Here is a 24280-nt window from a genome sequence, read left to right as displayed (position 1 = left end):
GCTCAGTAAATAGATACCTTTTAAGTACCACTGTGGATGCAGGCTTGATAGAGGATAAAAATCATGAGAGCTAAGCACCTAAAGATACTTTTGGACAAACCTTGAGACCCAGGCTAAGGTCAGTCTCCCAAGTACTCAGTTAATACCAAAACTACAATTACACATTTTTTCTGTACCTCCCTTTTAAATAATCAGTTCCCACTTTTACTAAATCCCTGCAAGGCGGACTGAGTGTCAGGTGCAGACACTTTCCCTAACTCATCCCAGCCCCTGTTAACACAACAGAGAGTCTAACAGTGACTGCTCCTCTGCTGTCAGAGGGAAACCATCCACATGATCTGTGACAGGACATCACTGTAGCATTACAAGGTAGCCTAGAGACCATGACTGTTTTCCATCTGATTCTCCCAAGAAAAGGACTGGACGAAGCAGCTATGGTACAATTCAAACCTGTGGCAGCTTGACAAGAAAACATCCCAGTCCATGAGATTTTACAAGGTTAAATGCACAAACATCTCCAAATAAAGTCACCCTGACTCACTGCTCCCATGATGAAAAAGCAAGCTGTGTAGCTCTGTGTATGAAGAACAAACTGTCCTGCCATGCCAGATGACTTCCAGCCCTGGCAGAAGTGCACATGAAGTCTGTATATCTCTGTTTAGCAAGGTTTGAGGGCGCATGGGAGGTCCCTGTTTGCACAGCCTTTGATCAGCCTGCAGAGGGACAGCTGACAGCCTGGCTGAGTGAAGTGAGCTATCAGCATCGACTTTGTCCTGCTGCCAGTGCCCCAGCACAGGTTAGGAGGGAGTCAGCACCCTGATCTTTGCACCATTGGGGCAGTGGAGCAGAGCTCCCTGCAGCCAGAGCAGCTGAGGGTAAAAAGCTGAGGTTAGCACCTAAGGTTAAAAAAGGCTGTTAACATCTGAAAGCGAGCAGGATCAAGTTTATTTCAGTTTCAAAAAACTGACTTGGGACTGTGTTTGAGGTCAGACACATGGACTGAGCAAGATAGGCAGCTATCAGTATAATATATCAATGTAATACATGCAATATATTGAATGCTCAGCAGGTCTTTGTCAAAGCTGCCACTGATTCTGAATTCCCTGAAGTTCTCAGTATCAAACATAGCTGAGCAAAGAGCCAGGGCCCAGCATTGCTGTTGTGAGAGGAGACACTGTGTCCCAATGAGCAGAAGGACACTGGTGGGACAAAGATCTTTCATATGAGATCTCTGTAGATCCCATGGAAGAGAGCAGGACAGTGTCCACACCTCACACACACCTCACATGCCCACACTCTGCCACCCCCTTTTCCTGTCAGCAGCAAACTGTAACACTGCCCAGCAATAAGACTTTGAAGTTGTGTGCAAGTTCTCAGTGGCAAAAAGTTAATACAAATTTATTCAGCTGAAGAGACGGTTCACACAGGCTGTACTCATGACATGAGAGGCAGGATTTCACTCCAGTTTGCTTAGTCATATGGAAGAAAAAGGATGAAAAAGCAAGATCAGAGCTCAGCTATCCTCCCCTCTGTAGTTCCAGTCTAATCATTGGGATGCACTGGTTGCCCTCTAGGTTTTAGAGGGGACAGAAGGAAAAAAGGAAGAAAAAGTAAGGGGAGCAGGAGGAAAAAGCACCAAACTAATTATCATGTATTTATTCATGAAAGCCAAGATTAAAATAGTGTATTAAAGGATTTGAATGCAAATAGCATTTGCCCTGTCCTGATTTCCCTTAACAAAGTGCAGCACTCTGGTGACTCAGATAACCCCAAATATTGCACAGCATAGGAGAGCCTGACAGAGCAGGGGGACAGAACCAACCAGTCTCTCACCAAGACTTTAAAGCACAATAAAAACCACCACAGAGCTAGGAAAAAATGTAATTTTGTTTCTGTCATTACTATTGTTTTAGGGACTTCTCCACACACTATTTATCATGCTTAGAGGTGGACCCGGTCTGACACTGAATCCATTATGTTTAGTCCTGAGGCACGTGAAATTTGAACCCAGTGTTCCTGGCCTGTGCCTGTCTCTGCTGAGTGTCAGGCTCTTGGCTAAGTGAGCACAAATCATTTGGCTTTGTGCACATGCAGCAGGTATGACAGGATGGTTACTCTGCTAGGGAAGGTTATTTGCATGCTGGGTTCTGAATTGGATGGGATAAAGTTAGTCTTGCACAACAAGACCTGAGATTTATTAAGCAGTGGAGATAGGCATCTCAAACCAGTCTGGCTGCAAGTATTGCAATGACCCAGCTTTCCATGTAGGCTGTGCTGATGGCCAGTCATTCACAAATTAAACCTCTCTTGTGCCACATACAAGACTTCTGCAGTGAGTTTGAATACAGCAGTTGCTCCTTGATGTGCATTTGAACGAACATCTGGAGCACAAGTTCAAGACTTCTTTGAGTGATCTCTTAATGTGGAGAGGACAAGACCTGTCCTTAAATGTATGGACAGTGCCTCATCTCCTTACCAAGCTACCTGCTCTACTGGGAAAGCCACTTCCTTGCAAGCTTACCCTCAGTTAGGTGCAGGAAGGCTCTCAACTCCCACATTTGCCGCATCTCTGCTCTTCCTGCCCCCCCTGCAGGTTATGACTTCGCTGCTGTACTGGAGTGGTTCGCGGAGCGGGTTGACCGCATCATTCTCCTCTTTGATGCTCACAAGCTGGACATCTCTGATGAATTCTCTGAGGTCATCAAGGCCCTGAAGAACCACGAGGACAAGATGAGAGTTGTACTCAACAAGGCCGACCAGATAGAGACTCAGCAGCTGATGCGGGTGTACGGTGCCCTCATGTGGTCCCTGGGGAAGATCGTCAACACTCCCGAGGTCATCCGAGTCTACATCGGCTCCTTCTGGTCCCACCCCCTGCTCATCCCCGACAACCGCAAGCTGTTTGAGGCGGAGGAGCAGGACCTGTTCAGGGACATCCAGAGCCTGCCCCGCAACGCTGCCCTCAGGAAGCTCAATGATCTCATCAAGCGAGCGCGCCTGGCCAAGGTAGGTGTGCACATGGAAGCCCCGAGCGCTCGGTGTGGGCTGTCTGCAGCAGGCAGCCCATGGAGAAGTGGTTCTGGCCAGTTCAGCTTGCAGAGCTGGTGGATCCTACTCTTTTTCCATCCCATTTAACTCAGGCTCAGCCCTATGCCAGTATGGGAAGAAAACTCCTTGGTTTGGTGTGTCAGTCATGGGGGTCCATAGTAAGGAAGGTAACTACAGATAAACCAGGTAGCACTTGAAGGGATCTGGAAAGCAGTTGCTCTGTGGTAGCAAATTGAGAATTAGGACCAACCAATTCAGTATATCAGAATCATACACCAAGGGAATTGATAAGCTCTAGGTTTTTTACTTAAAACTTTCTTAGCCAAGAGAGATACCTGACTAAGATGGATGCACATCTCCACCACATTTGAGGTGGAGACACAGAAATGATAAATAAGCCTGTAGTATCCCTGAGTATTTGAAATGAACTGAAAGAAGCCCTTAAAATACACGAAAAAACCCACATCAATTGAGGAAAGAGATCAAAAGATCCCTCAAAAGCTTTCAGTGCAAGGGTCTTCATTTCAAGAAAAAATGCTTGGTTCACCATTGGGAAAAAAAGCCACAATGTTGCATAAGTTAAGGACTGGTATTCATACTAAAACACTGAACCTGTGTGTTTGGACTGGGAAGGGACTGTTCCCTCAAAGGCCATGCCCAGTGGAAGAAAAAAAACACCACTCCCTCCAGAAGGTGCATATGAATGTCACTGTCCGTATGCTCAGGACTACACTTGTTTTTGCCTTGACTCAGCACAGACAGAGCACACAGCTGAGCATTGAGCACTGGAATAACAATCCATAGGTCTAGGCAGGCTGAGGAGCTGAGCTTGCTCTTCGGGATGGGACAAGATGGAGGCAAGTCCTGAGCACAGATTCTCTGCTGAGAGGAATTTTCTGATGTGCTATTCAACATTTGCCTTCATTCCATATAATTTAATTCCCTTCAGGTCCATGCCTACATCATCAGTTCCCTAAAGAAGGAAATGCCCTCAATGTTTGGCAAAGACAATAAAAAGAAGGAGCTTGTTAACAACTTGGGAGATATTTATGCCCGCATTGAACGGGAGCATCAGATCTCACCAGGAGACTTCCCTAACCTGAGGAAGATGCAGGTAAGCATTGGAATTCTGGCAAACATCCAGGGAAAGAGCATTGGAGTAACTGCAGGGATACAACAGAGCCATGCAGACATTGATTGTTGCCACCTGTGGGAAAAGCTGCTCTAATGTTGAAATGTGCCTTAAAATATCTGCAGGCTATATTTGGGCATGAGCACTTCTTACACATAGAGCTCATGTGAGGCATTACCACTTCACTTTCATTTCTGGTATCTTTGCCTGAATAGCACTTTGCAGCAAATGATTTCTTCTGTTTTTCTTTATTTTTAATTCCAGGTTCCATTTGCAGATTTTTCAGGCTTAAGCAATTTATAACAAAAGGAAAGCTGTGTCCTGAAAGGGCTACATATGGCACATTCCTCAAGAGCTATATTTGTCTTCTACTTAACTCTTTGTTTCTAGAAGGAGAGAAAGGAAGGTGTAAAAACTTTAAGCCCCTTTTCTATTTTAAGCAGAGAAGCAGGCTTTTTGTTCTGCAGACCATGGAACTGGCCCAGGGTTCACACAAGTCAAAAACTTCAAAGGCCCTTGGATCAGAGCCTTGTATTGTACATTCAAGCAATGCTGGACACTGCTGCATTGCTGTGTAGCTTCAGTCCAAGCAAAAACCTGATATGAGTTCCAGCTCTTGAGGTTGCTATTAGTTACCTATGGAAAACAGCATTTGCCTGTTTTTGAAAAAATATTCTCCTTTAATTGTTGGGAATGAGATCTGTGGGGTGTAGCCAATAGATGTCCTTCACTGCTTGTTAAAATGTGTGTTAAAAAACCCCAAACTGTATGAATCCAGTTGGAGTGAATAGTGTGGATTTAATGAGCAGAGGGTGAAAGATAAAGCTGTAGGTCTTTCTGCAGCTAGGAGAGAGTTCTCTGCAGGCCCTACTCAAAGCCCTTTTGCTTAGCTGTGAAATTACAGAATCTGAGCCATGCTGTAAAGACATGCTCACCACTGATGGCATCTGAAAGATGCACTGCATGGCGATGAGTACAGTGGTCTTTTGCCAGGTGGCATCTCCTTCCCAGAGCACAGAAGGAGAGGGAACGCAGAGCACTGGCTGGGGGAGGTAGCAAGAGCACACAACCAGTTTGCCTTGAACTGTGTGGTCATTTTCTGTAGCACTTAGAGGAGGATTAAAGCGAGAGCAAGGCCAGCCAGGGAGACCCCACGCCATGCTGAAAGCAGGGCTGTCAGAGGAAGGAATGCCAAATTCCCCACTCCTCTGCAGCAGCAGACAGGCACCCCCTGCACACCATTACTCCTCCATGTCGCTCACCTCTCGCCGTGCTGTCCCATTTTTAAGGATCAGCTGCAAGCGCAGGATTTTAGCAAGTTCCAGCCGCTGAAGAGCAAGCTGCTGGAGACGGTGGAAGACATGCTGGCCAACGACATCGCGCAGCTGATGGTGCTGGTGCGCCAGGAGGAGTCCCAGCGGCCGACGCAGATGGTGAAGGGAGGAGCCTTCGAGGGCACCCTGCACGGCCCCTTCGGCCACGGCTACGGCGAGGGCGCCGGCGAGGGCATCGACGACGCCGAGTGGGTGGTGGCCAGGGACAAGCCCATGTACGACGAGATCTTCTACACGCTCTCGCCCGTCGACGGCAAAATAACTGGTGCCAACGCCAAGAAGGAGATGGTAAGGTCCAAGCTGCCCAACACCGTGCTGGGCAAGATCTGGAAACTGGCTGACATCGACAAAGATGGCATGCTGGATGATGAGGAGTTTGCCTTGGCGAATCATCTCATTAAAGTCAAGTTGGAGGGTCACGAGCTGCCAAATGAGCTCCCTTCCCATCTCCTCCCTCCGTCCAAGAGGAAAATAACGGAGTGAAAGAAAAGTTACAGGGGAGAGGGGAAGGGAAGGGGAAAATGAAAGATCTAGAACAACATGTTTACTTAAATTATACCTTTAGATGTGAGATCACGTTTGGATTTGTACCTACTTTGCTGTATGAAGAACAAAATCTAAAGCAGAACAAAAAAGTCCAATCCTTCATGATATGCAATTAACTCTTCCAGTGTACTGTCCCTGCTTTCTAATGTGTAGTCTGTAAATATGAAGGTAAAGGAAGGATGTTGCAAAGTAGGAGACTCTGTTAAGCGAGAGTAGAAGAAAACCTGAACAGGACTGCATTTTTGGAGAGTGGAATAGGCACTAATAGAAATCTGCTAACTGCCAGTATCACTCCTGAGCTTTGGCTGCACCTTCTGCCTTTTAATGGGTCTTGCAAAATTCAGGAGACTAAGAGAAACCACAAGGTCTTCAAGCTATTGGCCAAAATAAAGAGCATTTCCTAATTAACATAAGCCCACACTAAAATACTAGATACTAAACCCCAGAGTTAAGAACTTTAGGAACCTTGATTCACCGTTAAGATGCAAGTTTTACAAACGTTCTTCCCCTGTCCTTATAGAAAAATACATCAATAAAATCTGAAAGAGCTCTGAACTGGGCAGCTGGAGTTCCTCGTTGTTCACTGTGGGGCAGGCACTCAGAGTTCCCAGTCACCACCACCTCCCATTCAGTCCCCAGGGGAGATTTGTTCTGCAGGCCCAGCCAAGAGAGCCACACTCCAAGGGGAGCAAGGGAGAGGGCCCTAGAGGTGGACATGAGGTGGGTGGAAGGGAGGAGCACTGCTTCCAGGCTCACCCAGCATGGCACAGCCAGTGGGTCCAGTTTGCTCTTTGGCCAGTGCTGGTGTCTGTGATCCCTGTGAAGTGATTCGTGTTTGCTCTCATGGTGCACAGTGACAGCCACGAGCCCCATCCTCGCTGCACAGACACAAACCCACACTGGATCCACCACAGGGGCAGAACACACAGGGGCACTGGCAGAGCTTGCTCTGCTCTGTGCCTCCACAAACCCAGCCAAGGTGTCAGCCTTCACACACTGCTCACCACACACTTACACTTAATCCCCTCCAGAACTTCTACCCTGAGCCAAGAGACCTTCCCCACTTCTTTCATGCTCTATGAAATTTTTGTTTCCAAGACCTGATTTTAGCAGAATTGCCTCCATTTTCTGTTTCACTGCCTCAACACACACGTGCGCGCGCACTATTCTGGTTTTTGTTGTTGCTTTGGAGCAGCGTGTTGTTCCGATCCTGTTGTCACTTTATATAAGCTGAGCTCCTACTGTGATGAAAAAACCAAGATAAGTATAACTTATTTTATATCTCTTGTGTTCATATTATATAGAGAAATATATTCTGTGTATGTAGGATGTGCTTATTGCAGTACATTTATCACTTGTCTTAAAAATTAATGCATTAACCTTTTTTGTACCCTGGTCCTAAGACATTATTAAAAAAGAAAGGCCAGATCTGTCTGCTTCTTTTTACAGTGAAATGAAATGCAGCTGAAAAGGAAAAAAAAAGCTTATTTGTAAGTGCAGCAAAGGGAGGAGATTATGCTTATGCACATTCCCAAAAGTGCATGCACAGATCAGCCCAGCTGGACTCGGGTGTGCACTGCTCAATGACTGGGTGACATCTGCAACATCTTTGTCTCTTGGCAGTCTAATCACAACCTCCATTCTTGCCAAAGCAACAGGAATTGTACCTGTGATCCACCCTGTTCAATATAGGGGAGAAGTAACCACCACACTTCAGTAGAAAAAGGAATATATTGAAAGAGTTCCTTCCTGCCAGTCACAGATGAGAATGGTATGAATTTATCAAGATCTGAATGGATGCAAAAAACCTTAGTCTTAAATCTTACTGACTAATTCTATTTTTTCTTTTTTTCTTTCTTTTCTGTAGATGTTCATGACAGCAATAGTTATCCCCAGACTGGGACAGTGAGAGGCAGTAAGACAGGGAGATCACTTAGGATAGTCCTGGGAAAGCATCTGGAGAGAGGGTTTGAGCTGTAGGAGTTGGCAGAGTTTCCATTTAGCATCTGTACAGGATGAGAGAGGGGTGAGAGGAAATCATAGGGTGGGGAGCAAAAGCAATAAATGCAAATTGAGGAAAAAGCCAGCAAACTGTGTCATGCCAGCTCAGCTACCCAGTAAGCCCCAGTTTAACTGCCATCACAGGACATTCCATGCTCCTGCCTGCTCCTCTCATCCCTGTGCCAGCCTCTCCAGGATGTTCCTGCAGGATTCACCCAGAGGGGCCAGCAGGGCAGGGAGTGGCACAGAGAGCTCTGCCCACACAGGTCAGGTGCAGAGGGGTTTGATTGCAACACCCCTCAGGAACCACCTGGCACTGTAGAGAGGAAAAAGCGCCAGCACTGCACTCAGGAACACTGTTACTTAATAGGATTGCACCAGGGACCCTGCTACAGAGGGAACAGGGCAGCTGCAGGGCGGCTGTGTGCCCAGAGAGGCAGGTTATGAACAGTCCTCTTCAGTCAGATAACTTCATCACATTTCACTTTTGCTAGGCTCTTCAGGAAATTTAAAATAAAACAACCTCAAACAAAAAGAATCCCACTAAAACACCAAAGAGCCACATCAAACCTTACGCACCCTGTTCTCCATTTGGAAATGCATCCTGTCTCTCCACTATGGCCATGAGAAGGTGTGTGTATTTATCCATCCCCTTCTCAGGCAGCAGCTGTAAATGCACACACCCCCTTCCGAGTCAGGACTCCCTGGGCAATCCCAGGCACCTGCATTGTTTCCCCCATCTGTGGAAGGATGTGATTTCCCAAGCCCACCAGGCCTCCAGGCAGTGCACCTTCCTGCCAGCTCACAGAGCCACACTCCAAGGCAGTTACTGTGTCCAACAGGGCTTCCTTTTTCCCAGAGCGCTTCTCAATTACCTAACAAGATTTCCCCAGGAGGTTACACAGAGGAACCGATTCATTTGCTGTCTGTGGGTGGGGGATTTCATCATGTGAACATACCAATGCCACTCACTTCTCTGATCCTCTCATGCCCTTCTCTACCCATCCTCACACAGAAGAGCTTTCACAAGGTCAGAAGAACAAAAAGGCCTTTTCTTTTTTTACCCCTCTAAGTAGGAACTGCATTTGGTCTTCTCTGTGGGAAGGATCTAGAGCAGAAACATCTGTACCTACAAGCTTTGTGAGCTAATATATGAGTTTTTTGAAAATGAAATTCTCTCTACCGTGGAACATGACAGGCAGATTATATCAACAGTGCTATACACCCATTTATTTGAAGGGAAGGATAATAATTACGCTAAGTTCCCTGAATAAGGTTTCACAGGAGGTGAGTAGCTTGGCAAAAGGCAATTACTTCTAGGAGCTGGAGTTTAGCCAGCATGCTGAAGTTCAGAGAGACTTTTAATCAAACAGAAAAGGTCAGAATCAGTTTTTCCATCACCTTAAGTTCCAACACAAACTTCATACAACAATGAAATTCACATGTAAGTCTGGAAACTGTTCTTTTAAGTTGCTCTCCTTAATCCTTTGCTCACTAACCAAAGGCTGCTGTCATATGGTCAAAAGTTATGGGTTGTTTGACCTTACAGAGAGGGACAGTGTTCCTACAAGCACAGCTGGAACCACAGAAGCTCCTCTAGAGATCACCTCAGATCACACTACACTTGTACATCATTGATAGTTTCCACGTCTGCTATTGTCTATCTCATATTTCTTTTATTACAGAGTTTATTATAGAGAGAAGCTGTGGCTCCACATTCAGGCTTGGGTAAATCAGGGGACACAATTGACTATTTAAGCCCTTCCTAGATGCAGAATTCCTGACACATGAGTAGGAACACTCATGGAGAACAGCACTGAATTACTCCCGAGGAGCAGCTTGACTGGTAACATCCAAGTTATTTCTGTGGAGTTTTCATAACATAGCATAGCATCTATTATTTTCTGCTCTTTCCCTCTCCTTCCTTGTGCTTATGAGCCTTTCCCTCCTCTTCCTAGTCTGTCCAAGGCTGGGGAAAAACAAGGCTTAGGAATCTCAACATGTGAAGAAGTTCAAGGCTAGTGCAGGCAAGTCAATCCCCGCCTGGCTTTCCAGCTCCTCCAGGCACTGCTGATAGAGTGACAAATCCAGTGTTTAAAGCAGGCCTTGGAAACAATCCCTGGGTGCCTGAAGGGAGACAAATCCCTGCTGAGCACAGCACACGTCCTCCACGGCGTGCCCGTTCCGCCGAGCCCTTCGCTGTCAAACACCGCACGAGTTGCTAGGTTTGAAATGGGCTCCCCTCCAGCTGCTGACGTGGGCTGTAAACAGCCATCAGTGAGGCCTCCTTGGTGCCGGCACAAGATGGGAACTGGGAGATATAAATATCCAACCCTTGGGTTGGGTTGCCCTCTCGCCCGGGCCGTTGCGCAAACCAAGGGCGTGCGTGAGGAATTCCTCTCCTCACGATGAGTTGCCTGCAGGGAAATGCCAAATGCAGCTCTCTGAACAGCTCTCACCCAGCACCCCACACATTTATCAGCAAGACGAGGCCCCCAGGAGCTCCTTATAAGGTGATGGCAGCACAGAGATCAGTAGGAAGCACAGCTCCCAGGGAAAGCTCTCCAGCCATTTTCCGACCTCCTTCAACCATCAGTTTTCAAGGCAGAGTTTCCACTTCCACTAAAGACAGTAGAAAGGTATCGAAGAGTTTGCTGCTGTCTGCCCACCACATTTAAGCCATTCACAACTTGGGAAGGATGAAAGTCTGACAAAAAAGCCTCACAGATATGTATGCTTGACAGAAAGATTTTTAAATGTAGAGTCTGATGGAGGAATAGAGATGGAAGCAAGTTTTGATATAGAAGAAAAGAATTGCTGAGCCAGTCTTACTGGATAACCAAGGAGGCAAAGGGTGTGTTAGTTAGAAGGGGTTTTTATGGCTTAGAGCAAAGGATAAACCCACCTCAAACAAGATGTTTTTACCAAGCAGAAAGAGAGCACAGGCAAACAAGTCTGCCAATGCTGCAAGTAGAAAAAAGTCTCAGAATTTTCCACTGCAAGAAAACTGAAAAACAACTTCTAGCTAAACTGTAATGTACTGACTTTTAGTGATTGGAGAACAGTAACATGAATATGGTAATTACAGTGGTTATGACAGGCTATATATAAAAGTTAAGGTATAAATTGGTTCTTCTGTATTAAGATGCTCAGCAAAGGAAAGTCTGTAATGCATTGTAACCTAAACTCAGGGTCTCCAGGGCTGCCTGGAGCTGGTGCTGACAGCTGTAGGCACAGCTCTGTCACCCACCTCCCTGGGCTGCTGCAACCTCTTGGATGGAATAAACTGCATTTTGGAGAGCCCCTGGAGTCCACATCTCTCATTCAGGCTCTTACACACAACAGACTAGAAGGAATTCTCTGCATCCTCCCATCTTTAAAGCTTCCATGTCCCACAGCACAGGCATCTCCAGTTGTATCAGAGGTGCAGTGCAGCTGCAGTCCAAGCTGGCAGCTCACAGTTAAGTTCTCAGAAGCAGAATTGTTCCCCAGTTAGAATTTCACTATCCAGCCCCTCAGTAAAGAGTTCCTTCATCTGCTCAGTTGGGAATATTAATTCTTCTGCATGCACAGAAAAGTAATAAGCAGCTTAAGCTTCCATACCAACTAACCAGCACTCTCAATCCAGTTCTAGCATGGAACAAACCCTTGGCAAACCAGAGAACTTGCACCATTTGCCACCAAGGGATATTAGTTCTCTAATTAATATCATCTTTGATGACTCATCATGCCAAAGGAATAAAAACACACCAATGATCATCTTCTCTGCCAAGAAATACAGCTTGCAAACTAAACTATAAAAAGAACTGGTGGCATTTTTCCCAGGTCCCACCAGCACAAGATAGCAAAGCACATCTAAAACTCCTCTTCCTGCTCAGCTCAGCAAGGCTTCACTCTTCCTCCTGAAATTAAGCAGCCTTGGAAAGGGAAAGGAGGTGATCTACTGTTGCCATTTAATGCTAGTCTAGAGCTTTATAGGCTGCTCAGGGGCCATAGAAAATCCAGGGACTGGGAGAACAATCAGGAATGAAGTTTTACTGCCTAGATAAGTCTTGCATCTCTGCAAGGAGCAGAGATCTTTTTTAAAAGAGGTCATGCAAGCAGTGAATGTCAACCTCAAGTCTCACATGCTTTAATGCAAAAGCATTAATCAAAAAACCCATGAGGTTCAAAGCCATGATGACACACTGGGACCTGGTTTTTAAGGCCTGGGTCAAACCTGCCTCAGCCCAAGGCAGGCAGTACTTGGCACAGCAATCAGCTCTCTAACAAGTGCTCTGCCTTCCCAGCTGCAGCCATCGGGTACAGCAATGCTGTGCAACACAAGGGACTGAGCACTCAAACACCCAGGCCCACAGCAACCAAACCAAGGCCCGTGGATCTGACAGTGCCGCAGCTGTCTGTGCTACCAGGGGACCTTCATGGTGCTGGGCTTTTGCCAGGGGTTTGGGCTCTTCCCCCCTGTAAACACATCACAGGAATGGAGACTGATGAGGCATTGAGGTATGGCAGCAATACTTCCCTTTAAGCTCTGCTGGTTGAATTGCTCCAGCCCTTTCCCTACAGTATTTTCCCAGCCTCTGCTCCCCATATCTGTGAGGACAGAGGACTCTGCCAAGCTTCAAGCACAGCCCTTCAGCAGAACAGCACAGAAAAGAGACCACATGCAGCCTATGAAGTGGCAAAGCTTATGCTTGAACAGCTTTTTCCTCCCCCTCCATCCTCTACACAGCTGAGTCAAACCTCAGAAGCATAACATCATCTCAGGCTTGGGAGTATTTCAGTACAGACACAGGGACAGAGTTTCCCATCTCTCTTGAGAACCTGGAAGGAGCTGATTTGGGCTTTGACTGTGGCTTTTCTCAGACATTCTGGTTCTCAAGGCCACTCTCTGTCCTTCCTCTCCCACATGGGGTTTGGGGAACTGCAAATCTTCATCCAGCCTGCACCGTGGGATGGGGGAAGAAAAGTGCTTATGATGACATTCCAAAAGCCTTGCTAGACAGGCAAGAGTGCTCTTGCATGGTCTCTGGAAAAAGCCTATCCATGCAAGGTCCCAACAAGAGGTGACTTCCCAACACAGCCTTCAACAGAAGGTGACAAAGGAGCAAAGAGGGTCCCAAGGATTGAGAGGTGGGACTGGAAAACAGAGGAAACCTGCCAGAAGTTGGCCAAGGTGTCTGTACAGCCAGGGCAGGCTGGTGCAAGTAGAGCTTGCTGAAATCTGGCTGTGCCTCTGTGGAGGGCCTGTCCAACCCTTCTGGAGAGGCTGCTCTCCCACAGCAGGAAACATGGATGTCTCCTTCTCAAGGGAGACAAACAAGCCCTGCAGAGCACGGATGACAGCCTGCTAACGTGACAAACAAGGACACCATGTCCTTCCCGCCTGCTCCTCTCCCAGCCCTGCAGGGATCACCTAAGGTCACTAATATTCCTAATGATCTGCTTCCGATGGGCTGCCTCACTCCTTTCACTCCATTTCACAGAAATAAAGGCGGCCTGGCTGCCTTTCACCATTTCCTTTCAGGAGGACAGAGGGGAACAAAAGCTGGTGCAGTGCTGCCGAGAGCCGTGGGCCATCGTCACAGCCCCAGAGGCACGGGCCACCCCATCCCTCTCCCTTATTCCCAAAGGGAATTTACTTAGCCAGCTTCTCCCTGTCATGGGAATGTCAGAACCGTGATGGAAAGGCTGCCAAATCTGGGACAATACAGGGCTGGTGTATTGTATTGTATTGTATTTCCACCTGGGCCACTGGGAGACCCTCCTGGAAAAAGAGGAAGTTCAGAGCATCTTCATAGCTGGCTTCCCACCATCTCCAGAGCTGCTCAGGAGCAGCTCATTTATCCCCTCTAGCTAAGGAAATGTCTTTCAAGGACCCTACCACGCTGGTTGGAGGTTTGCAATTCTGCCAGTAAATGTATCAGTGAGCTTACAGCATTGTTCTTACAGCATTAATTATTCTTGAGGCACCTCAAGGCATCAGCTGGAACCTCACTGCCTGCTCCAAAGTCCTTTGCTGGAAGGATGAGGGAGGTGAGTGCCTCCTGGCCCTGCAAGAAGCTGCTGACTCCAGCAGGAGTGAGCAGCCAAGAGGCTGAGCTTTCCAGAGAGATGGGCTGCTGTTATCAGCTCCCCAGAGATGAGTGTGCAAAATACCTGGCATATCATACTCCTTGGATCATTTGTATTCAATTGTATACCCAAGAGGGAAGGGGAGAGGGGAAAGAGGCTCTTGACTTTTGTCCAGGAAGAGCAGATAAGGTACAAGGAGAGGAAAAGTGATTTTTTTTTACAGCCCCAGCAAATAACTATCTATTTCCTAATGAAGTGCTAGTGCAAACACTGAATGTAGTCCAATGAGTAAGAAAGGCCACTGGTTACTGGGTTTCAGAGGAATGTTTTCCAATGCCCTATTATAAAGATAAGTGCACATTAAAGGAGAAAAATGGGTTCACACAGCACTGCAGTCAGGATGCTGTACTTTTGTGTATCAACAATGCTTGGCCAAAGACTTCAAGCCATCATGGAACAACCCCATTTCCCAGAAGAGCAGGACACTGAGTGCTCTGTGTTTAAGGCCATCACGTAGAAACTGGAGGGAGAAAAAACAAACAGGGTGAATCTTTGTATTTAAAAGATCTGTTTAAGAGAGGGATGCCAGCCCAAAAGCCAATGGGCACAGCCAGGTTTCAAAGTGATGAGATGGAAGCATGGAGATGATTCACCTCCCTGATGTTGGTTTCAGAGGGACACCTTCAGCCACAAGACAGCCCAAGACATGCCAAGAAATGCATTGCTCCCCCAAAAAAGCATCATCCCCATACTCCAAAGCCCGGTCACACCATGATGTGTTTCTAAAAGCAAGGCTAGGGCCCATGGAAATGAGCTTTGCATCATGGTGGTGCACAGTGAACTCACCCAGGACAATCCCAGCTCCTCTGCACAGGCCTGCTGCCAAAATGCCTTTAAGAATTTGGTCATGGGTTATGCACTTAGAAATCATCTTTTCTCTTCATGGCCCAGAAGCCCAGCTTTCCAGACAAAAGTTTAATGCTTATTTTTAAGCAAAAGAGATTTGCCAGCACAAAGTAAGAGATAAACAAGCACTTTAGCCAGCAGCCAACGTGACAAACACGATAACCCGGCACAGCATTGCACTTCCTTCTCCACATCATGCCTGCTCCACACAGCTTGGGGGATGCAAAATGCCTCTGCTGGAAAGATCCCCATTGTGTTGGGTGACTACAGGAGTGACAGCAATCCATAATGCACTAGGATAGACACACCAGGGCACAAAAAGGCAAAATAAAAATAAACACTGGGCCAGGAGCCAGAACTTGGTCAATACCCAAACCTGGCAGGTTTGGGATAGGAGCTCCTGATCTCTCTGCACAGACACAGAGTTTTCAGATACGTTGCCTAACACTGCTTTCCTTATTTTTAAATCCAAAGACACTTCGCAGGAGCACTGTTTTTAAAGAAATTATTCTGGGCAGGAACAAGTGCTCTGTGGTTGAGATGGGCACACCAAAACTGAGACACAGAAGAGAACCAAACAACCCCCTCTGACAGGTTTTAGATCAATTTTTATATGATTTACACAAAGACACCTGCATACATTTAGAATTGAAGCACACAGAACTCCATAAGGCAATAATTTAGAAATTCCCCTGCCAAGAAGTTACGTATCATCCCAAGTCCCTCGATTACTTCTGCTGAATAACAGGCACTGAACACTAAGCCTGAGCATTTTTTTGAAGACACGGGTTTGCTTTTTCCTGATCCAAATACAGAACAAAAACAGGATCATAATTTACTATTGAAGACAATGAAAATCTTATCGTTGTAAATATATGTAGTGAGATAATACAAATCCTGTTCCTTGGTATTTCCCCTCCACCCTCTATTCCTACCACTACTCCTTCCAGCTTTAGGGCCTCTCCCCTGCTTGCATGGAAGATTGACGCCCATCTCAAAGCCATAAATTACTCACAAACAGCTACTGAAAGTAGCAATGACCGTGGGGTAACACTTCCACAAAGCAATAGAGCTTCCTGGCAAGCTGATAAGAGTTTCCTGTTTTGAGGTTTGGGTTGGGTTTTTTTCCCTCTGATAAAAATTTGACTCTCAAAACATCTCAGAAAGGAAGGACTGACAGTTTTTTTTCCCTCCTCCCTTAAACATGTTCTGTTGCAGAATTTGTTCTTTTTTGCTGAATATGAAATGGGGACCAGGTTCAAGCAACTCAAGTGCACCAGCTGAGACAGCAGGTGAGAGAAGCACAGGGAATTCCTTCCCTGCCTCAGGAGGATGGACTGGCCTTGCAGCCCACCTTTAGTGCTGCCCTGCACTCTCCCCTCTCAAGTTCTGCATTTTGCACTCTGGCAACACTCACAGTTTCTGTCACAGGCAAAAAAACCCCCAAAGTCTTCAGGGACACAAGCTCTGCATTTACCCCTCTTACTGTGGTGGCACAACTCCTGTCAGCTCTGGGCACCTGAGCAAGCCTGAGGAGAGTGACCAGAAGGGCAGCTGGTTCTGCTTAGGGCCAGCCTGCCCTGTGCCACCTCGGGGATCTCGGACACAGGTCTGCACCTGGAGCCCCACAGTCCCCAGCGAGCTCTCCTGGCATCTTGTGTTGGCAGCAGCCCTGGGGGCCTCCATGGGAATCCCACTCCTTCCCTCACCTCAGGGCACCTCTCTGGGGCTGCTGTTCCAAATTTCTGACCACATGTTCAATATCTGGGACAAACAGGCTCTATCAAACCAATGAATACCTCTCCTTTACCCCTTCCTGGTAGGTGCTGTCCTTACTCAGGGAGCCTCTCGCCCAAGGGGTTTTGGCGCACACATCCCCCTCCCCATCCCAACCCAAAGGTGTTCACAGATACTTTTATTTTCACTGGCTCCACATGCCTCTCTCTTTCAGAGATAGGAGAAAAAGCACTGCACAGGCTTGATACAACATCAAATATGGATACAAGATATCCTCCAGGAGCGCCACAGTACCACACAGGATTTTAACATTTAATCCCCTAAAATCAACTCTGATTGAAAGAGGAACAGCCAGAAAATACAGTCCACTGCAGAAAATGAAATAAAAACAACTACAAATGCTCTATTTGTCCTCTGCTATGCAGCCCCTAACTCCAGGAAGGACAAGGGCCAGGCTAGACCCCCCCCTCCAGCCTCCTCAATAACAGCCTGGGCAGTTTTTACAGTGATTGCAAAGGGGCAAACCAGCAAGGTGATGTTTTACAGCAAAAAACCTTCCAAGAATCAGCAAGATAATTTCACATGGTGAAGTTCAAACTAGATTACACTCTGTGTAGGAACAGAAGCCATTGCTTTCTTCCAGATCAGACTGGGCACCATTTCACATCACTTCTCTTTTAAGGCAAATTTCACCACTTCATCTTACAGTAAAGAGCAGAAGTGTTAAACAGCACTTACACAACAGAGCAGAGATCCCAGACCTTTCAGACATTCACTTCCCACTGCAGGCAAGCCACATGCACTCATTCACACACAGAGCTGCCCAAAACAATTTAATTGCTTGCCCACACTAGCTGGCAAGGCTGAGAAGGGCTCTCCACATAAAGCCCTTTCAGCACATGAGAAGAAAAGCAAACGATGCTGCAACATTAAATTTCAAGACATGCAACTGTCCAGGCTGGCCACAAACAGGAGCAGTGGTGAATGCTGCAACTCTGCCTCCTCCCAAAACCAAAAAGCCATCCTCTAAAAATGACACCACAGCTGAGACAACCCAGGCAGCTCCAGGTGCTCCAGAGTATCCAAAGCCATCACCAAATGCTTTCTCTTCATTCACCCTCCTTCTTCCCCAGTTTTCCTACCTGTTCTCCAGGGGCTGCTCCTCCTTGGCTCTCAGCAGCAACCCAGCACCACCATTCTCTATCCATTCTTTCAAACCTTCCAGTAATTTCACTGATTAGGAGGGGACCAGCTCAGGTGAAAGAAATTCTGCTCTCAAACTCCTATGCACCTGAGAAGCCAACACCCTGCTAAAGCACCTGCAGCTGTCTGGCTAACTCAGGCTGCTCAATGTTTACTGGGATTTGCTTTCCTGAAGCAGATTGAAGATGCCCTCAAATACTTATTCCAAGCAAACAACATTTTACAATATATTTTGCAGCCAAAGGCTTAGAGTGAACCTTTGCTGCAGGAAAAAAAGCAGACAGGAGGTAGTTTGAACACAAATACACACATTTATATATATATATATATATATATATATATATATATGCATATATACACACACATACATAAAAGGTCAGTGTGGTCAGCCAAGAGGTCTGCACCTCATGATGCATTTTACCCAGTGATTTTTCTGGATCCAGTTTAATTGCTCTTTGGAAGCCAAGTAAAAAGCTTTTTGGTTCAAGGTCCAACACAGGAAACTCTGAAATGAGCTGCCTTACAGAAATGCTGACCAAGTGCCATCAGAGCCACCCTCACAGTCCCTGTGGGATTTGTCTCAGTGCCACCCTGTGCCACAGAGCTGGTGCAGCCCAAAGGGAAGCCCTGAGAGTGGCTTCAGCTGGCAAAGGGCTGAGATGTCGAAGAACAAAAGCGTGGCTGCAAATGGGCTGCATTTGTTGTTCAAATCACAGTGGTAATGAAAACACACAGCCACAGCGCTGTTTTTGGCAGTCACTCGTCAGTGTTGGGCTGCAGGGAAGGAAGAGGTTTGGGGATTGTGGCTTAGGGCTTGTTTCATTACTACAGATCCCAGAGAACTTTGTAAAGCAATGCTCAAATCCAGATCAGACGTGCCAGTTCATCCCCTCTGGGGGAGCAGACCCAAAGCTGGGAACTCGGTCAGGACAGAGCCTCATGATGCATCAGTGCATCTGGGGGATGCAAGATGTACTGAGGCATCATGCAAGATTTCTGCACCTGGATGCAGAATTTTGGTCAGAGAAAGGCCTGGGCTGGGCATAGGGCAGTGAAGCTGACATGGCTTCACAGTCAGAAACTGAAGGATTTGGCTCAGAAATGTTAAGGAGCCAGATGAAGAGGAGGCAAAGGAACTTCTTCTTGCTTGCCCACAGCACAGGCCTTGGCCACAGCACTGATCCAAGGTGAGTGATTCATTTAAGCCACACTCACAGAGCTCACTGAGAGGAGAAAAGCCCCACAGCAGAGCAGATCCCACTGACAGCAGAATCCTTCTTGTTCACCATCAGATTCTCCATCCAGGGAGTGGCAGGAGCCAGCCATCAAAGTAGAAGCCCCAGGTTTAATTTTAGCCTGCATACCCACAGAGCATATATTTCCCTTTTATTTTTATTCTGAACTTCATGTAAAAATAGGATTTCCTGCTGCCCGATAAGGGATTCCTGTTTTTGCGGCAGGAATTTTGCCTTCTTGGGAAGCCGGTGCCTACCGGGCTGTGGATGGGCGCTTCAAAGCACAGCAGCCCGGCCGAGGGGGCGGCTCGGATAACATTCGGCATTTACATTGTTCCTGCTCGCCTTCAGGGGGAAAAAAAAATAAAATAAAATAAAGCGGCTGTGCCCCCCTCCTTCCATGAATCACCACCAAGTTTAGCATTCCGGAACTCTGTTGTGGAAAATCTCTATTTGCCTGCATATTTTTAGTTAGGAGGGGGGGGGGGGGATTTGGGTTTGCATCCTTCCCAGGTAGATTTGTGTCAGTTTGCCGGGCGTATCCTGCTTGGTGAGCCTGGCCATCACCCGGGAGATAAATATAAGCACGGAACAGTCATTGCTCCCACCCTTCCCACTCCCGCATTCCCCAGCACACCCACGCTCCCTGGAGCTGCGGGAGGAGCAGCAAATGTGGACCTGCCCGGAGGGGCTGCTGCCCACCTCTGCAGCACACGGGAGCGTGGCCATGTCAGGACAGGCTGTTTCGAGCCCCAACGCCAATAATTGCCACTCTCCTCCAATGCTAAGGCATCGCTCTTCTCAGCTGTGTCTGCCCTGGGGGGATGCTCACACACCAAATTTTTTCCAAAGCCACCAGGGTCACTATGAAAGCAAGAGGCTCTGCTGCCCATCAGCTCTTATTTTCTCCTTGCCTGCTTTTCTCTGTGACCAAGGGAAAAAGCCCTCAAGTGCTAAAAGAGGATATGCCAAGAGGAACATGGAAAGGAATTCGTGCATTTGCCTGGTGCTGAGCAGAAGTTTCCCTCAGCCCCCAGCAAGCCGTTCCTGTTGGCAAGAGAGCAAAAGGGAGTGAGAGTTTTCCTTGCAAAGAAGAAAAGTGTGCGCTTTTTTTCCTTTTAAGAATAAATCTTGATTCTCAGAGGGGCAGTGGATGTCAAAAGTGTGGCTGTCAGGACTGAAAGCAGCTCTAGCCCATCCCCAAGGCACCCTTGAACATTGCAGGAGCTGTCAGAGAGGCACAGGCTGGAGAGGCTGCCCTCCTCCTCCAGTGGGGATCTTCCCAGGGGACCTCACCATGTAAAATCTGAAAAAATTCAGAAAAATCAGTCTGGGCAAGGACAGCCCAGTAAAGAAACATCCCTTTAGGTCAGCCTGAGAAACAGCCCTGCTGCCATTGCCTGGGGCAGGGGCAAGAGCTGCCTGAGATGTGTTCTGCAAGCATGGGAAGCTTCATGCTGACTCCTCCATGAAACAGGGAAAGTGCAAGCACAGGTCTGACCCACACATGGACACCTCAGCCCAGCTCCCAGGCTCACTGCCATGGAGCTGCAGCACTCTGGCATGCACACAGGCCTTAGTTGGCTTTCTAAAAATGATTTGCCCTGGTACAAAAGTTTAAATATTTGACTTATATAAGACCAAGGGAATGGAAATGTTGAAGCAGCAGAGAACCATTACTGCATCACTTTTATTAATCAGTGGAAAAGGGAAATGTAAGCTTTCTAACAAGGCATTAAGAGCTGTTTCTCTTGTGGCAGGGCTGTACAGGCTGTGAGTTTCCAGCCCAGCACCCCACAATGCTGTGATCAGAGGCAGGACTGAGGCTGCCAGGGACAGAGCTCTGAATTTATACCAGGGGTATTTATAGAGGCAGCTGGCACTGGCAGCTCTCCGGGGACACCAGCATGGTCTTCTGCAAAGGGGCTGCTGGAGATGCAGTAAGAGAGAGGGAATGTGCTGGAGCAACACCAAACCACCAGCCAAGACTCCAAAAAAGCCTCAGGAGTACCCAAGAGCCAGGCCTCAGGGGCATTTCAGTGCTGTGCTCCAGTTAAACCCTGTGGGCTGGAGCACCACTCTCACACACACTGATCCCAGCACTCAGCAGCTGGGAAAAGTCTTGTTGAATAATCTATGTTGAAAAAGTCCTCTAAGATCACGGAGTCCAACAATGAATCTGCCACTGCCAAGGCCACCACTAAGCCATGTCTCCAAGGGTCACATCCACATGGCATGGATTCTACAGAACCTTCCCATCTCTTCCCCGCTGAATTGCCATCCCTCAGAGGCTGAGGCAAGCCATGGATTCCTGCCTGAGGGGTGTTTTACCCAAGGGAGCCACCTCTCCATCATTCATCTTTGTCTCCTTCTCCATCTCCATCAGGAGAATGAACAGAGGATGCTCAACCAGGGTGCAACAACCAGCTGGGGTCAGAAGCTCCCAAAGGCAAAACCTGCTGCCAGGTCTTAGGTAAGAGTTAGCAATGGTGCAGCTGAAGTGTGTTTCCAAAGGGCTCCCAAAATGCAATTTGTTCCCACACCTTGCATTCCCAATAAATTGGTGTAGGGGAAGATGAAGGCTCCTAGAGTCAGAAGGCTGCTGGAGTGGAAGAGGTGTTCACCCCTCCTGGGTCCTTCCTTCAGGCACAGAGCTCCCTGCTCCTCCATTCCATGGCTTTCCTGGCCTGTCAGGGTTTCATTGCCTGTTTTTGAATTCAGCACTCGGGGCAGGTGGAGCACCAGAGCATGACTTTTAACAGCTGCTGCATTTTAAGATCTGGACAAGAAAGCAGAGCTGAAATCCTTTGGGTTTTCTCAGACCAAAACTCCCAGATCTGCTGCTTCTTTAATTGTGGCTGTGTGTGAAATAATGGAGATTTGCTCATTTGCAATTTTTTTCTTCTCCAGTGGTTTTTCAGCGTTTCCAGGCCTTTTCATTAATTACATCATGTTTTTGTTCTGCAGAAATGTGGTGCTGCAGGTGACAGAAATCTGCTTCTCTTGTCTCCAGCCTGTTTGGAAATTTTTAAATCAAATGAACCTCAGCATGTACGGGGAGACAAACATCAGAGAGGAGAGGCTGGGGACTGGTTATTTCCACAGAATGAAAATAAATGCAGAAATGCCCAATTTACAGACAGGCAAGATTTATTAATAGAAGTAAAATAATTGGAGGAGGAGAAGGCAAGTTTTGGCTGCGTTTACCAACTTTGCATGAAGGAGAAAAGTCCCTTCCCCTCTTACTTCTTCCAAAAGCTCTGGGGAAAAAAAAATAGGAAGAAAAGTTTCTCTTTTCTTCACTTTTAAGTAAAAAATAACCCTGAGGAAATGAAAAAAAATATTCTGACCAATTTTGACATGAAGAAAGGGGGTGTTGGACCCAGCTGGAGTAACAGACTGCAGTGGAGCTGTGAGTTCCTGGCACTTTCTCACAGCACCTGCCCCAGGGTGAAGACAGCAGAGCCACCCCAGGAGCTGCCAAGAAAATTCCTCTTCCCTGACCTGACCTGTTGCAGCAGGGCCACAATGCCTCGAGTTCACTTATTCTTCACCCTGCCTGACCTATCCCTATGGGACAAGCAAGTGGTGCTTTCTGCAAGGGAGTGGTTTAACAAATGAAAAAAAAAAAAAAAAAAAAAGATAAAACTGTTATGGGGTAGTTTTTGGAACCTTCATGGTGTGACTTGCCATGATGGGCTGCTCAGCTCCTGTGAAAACACCTCAGGGTGTGCTTCGGTTTGCAGGAGAGGGTTGGAATAGAGGAGATGAGGGCAGAGCATCCCTCAGCTCCTTCCAGCTGGACAATGACAAGAGCCTCCAAAATCCTTAAGACTCAACCTCAGGATGAGGGGGATGCTGTGTGTGGTGTAGCCCAAGTGAATCCCGTGCTCACCTTCCTCAGACAGGGCTCATGGTGAGGCAGGGGTGTGTGGTGTACCCCAAGTGAATCCTGGGCTCAGAGCCAGCCCAAAGCCCTGCAGCCAAACCTGGATGCCTCATGTCTTTCCCCCATGCAGTGCCATGCCAGGAGGGGCTGAGCTTCTGGGAAAAACAGGAAAACTGAATTCCAGTTTGTGGTGCACATCCCACAGACTCCAAAAACAACTTGGTGGACGGGAAGTCTGATGAGGCCACCTGCCAGTGTCCCCAGCCCCACATCCCATGGGAGAAAAGGAGGCAGCAACGTGGGGCTGGCACAGGGGACCAAGCTCTGCCCTTCTGTGCATCTGGCCCCAAACTGATGCCACCAACAGAGAAAAAACAGGCATTTGTCCCCCTGCCATGCTCTGGACCACAGTGCCAATGCCATCCCACACATCCCAGAAGTGGCATCAAGAGGCTTCTGGCAGCCACACCAGGAGTCCATGTGTCCCACACCATTTCTCCCCAGGAGAAGTAGTAGATGTGTCATTTTCCTTTCACAGGACACGAGCGGCCTTATCCAAATATAAACATTCTGGGAGTATTTGCTGGCTTATTGTCTGGACAAAAAAGTAAAACAAACAGACCTTAAATCCTTTTCCCCCTGCCACTTCTGGTCTGGAGTCAGGGCCGTAGGCTCCAGAGTTCCCGAAAACATCACTCATCAGAAATAGCATCCTACTAAACCAGGTGTGGAGGTGGCCCCAGGAGCCATGCCGCCACCTCCTCCTCCACAAGTCACTGAAAAACCAGTCAAGAGATCTCTGAATATTTAAAGAGTTGCTGTATGAATAATGGAAACAGCCAGCAACCAAGAAAACATGATAGCCTGCAGTGTCATGGGGCAGCACTCCCTTGGGAGAGGCCAGCAACAGTGGGCAGATGTCTGGGTGCACTCTCAGACAAATTCAGCTTTCAGCAGCATCAGCAAAATGCCAGTTTGGGGTCAAAAGCTGCCTGAGAATCCATTCCCCCATGCCCAGCAACAGATACGGGTGAGAGCTTTCCTCACCTGATCAGGCAGCAGCACAAAAAATGACACAGAAAGGGGAAAATGCTGCTGTAAACAAAGCAGAAGTGTTTCTCACAAACCAGGGCAGGCACAGGGTGTGAAACCTGGGGAAGCCATTTTGCAGTGA

At 47.5% G+C, this 24280-nt stretch overlaps 1 protein-coding gene across 1 annotated transcript in view; it reads left to right on the top strand.

Annotated features, from left to right (window-relative positions):
* The window catches only part of EHD3 (EH domain containing 3), a 28847-nt gene extending 21361 nt beyond the window's left edge, over nucleotides 1-7486 (top strand). Inside the window, exons 4-6 of the mRNA XM_063152613.1 lie at nucleotides 2594-3006; nucleotides 3998-4162; nucleotides 5470-7486. Coding sequence (XP_063008683.1) covers nucleotides 2594-3006; nucleotides 3998-4162; nucleotides 5470-5997 — 1106 coding nt within the window. The 3' untranslated portion in view covers nucleotides 5998-7486. The remainder of the gene's footprint in view (nucleotides 1-2593; nucleotides 3007-3997; nucleotides 4163-5469) is intronic.
* The last annotated feature ends 16794 nt before the right edge of the window (nucleotides 7487-24280 follow it).

Source organism: Melospiza melodia, chromosome 3, assembly GCF_035770615.1.
Source record: "Melospiza melodia melodia isolate bMelMel2 chromosome 3, bMelMel2.pri, whole genome shotgun sequence".
Classification (NCBI taxonomy): Eukaryota; Metazoa; Chordata; class Aves; order Passeriformes; family Passerellidae; genus Melospiza; species Melospiza melodia.
This window is presented reverse-complemented; position numbering and strand designations above follow the sequence as displayed.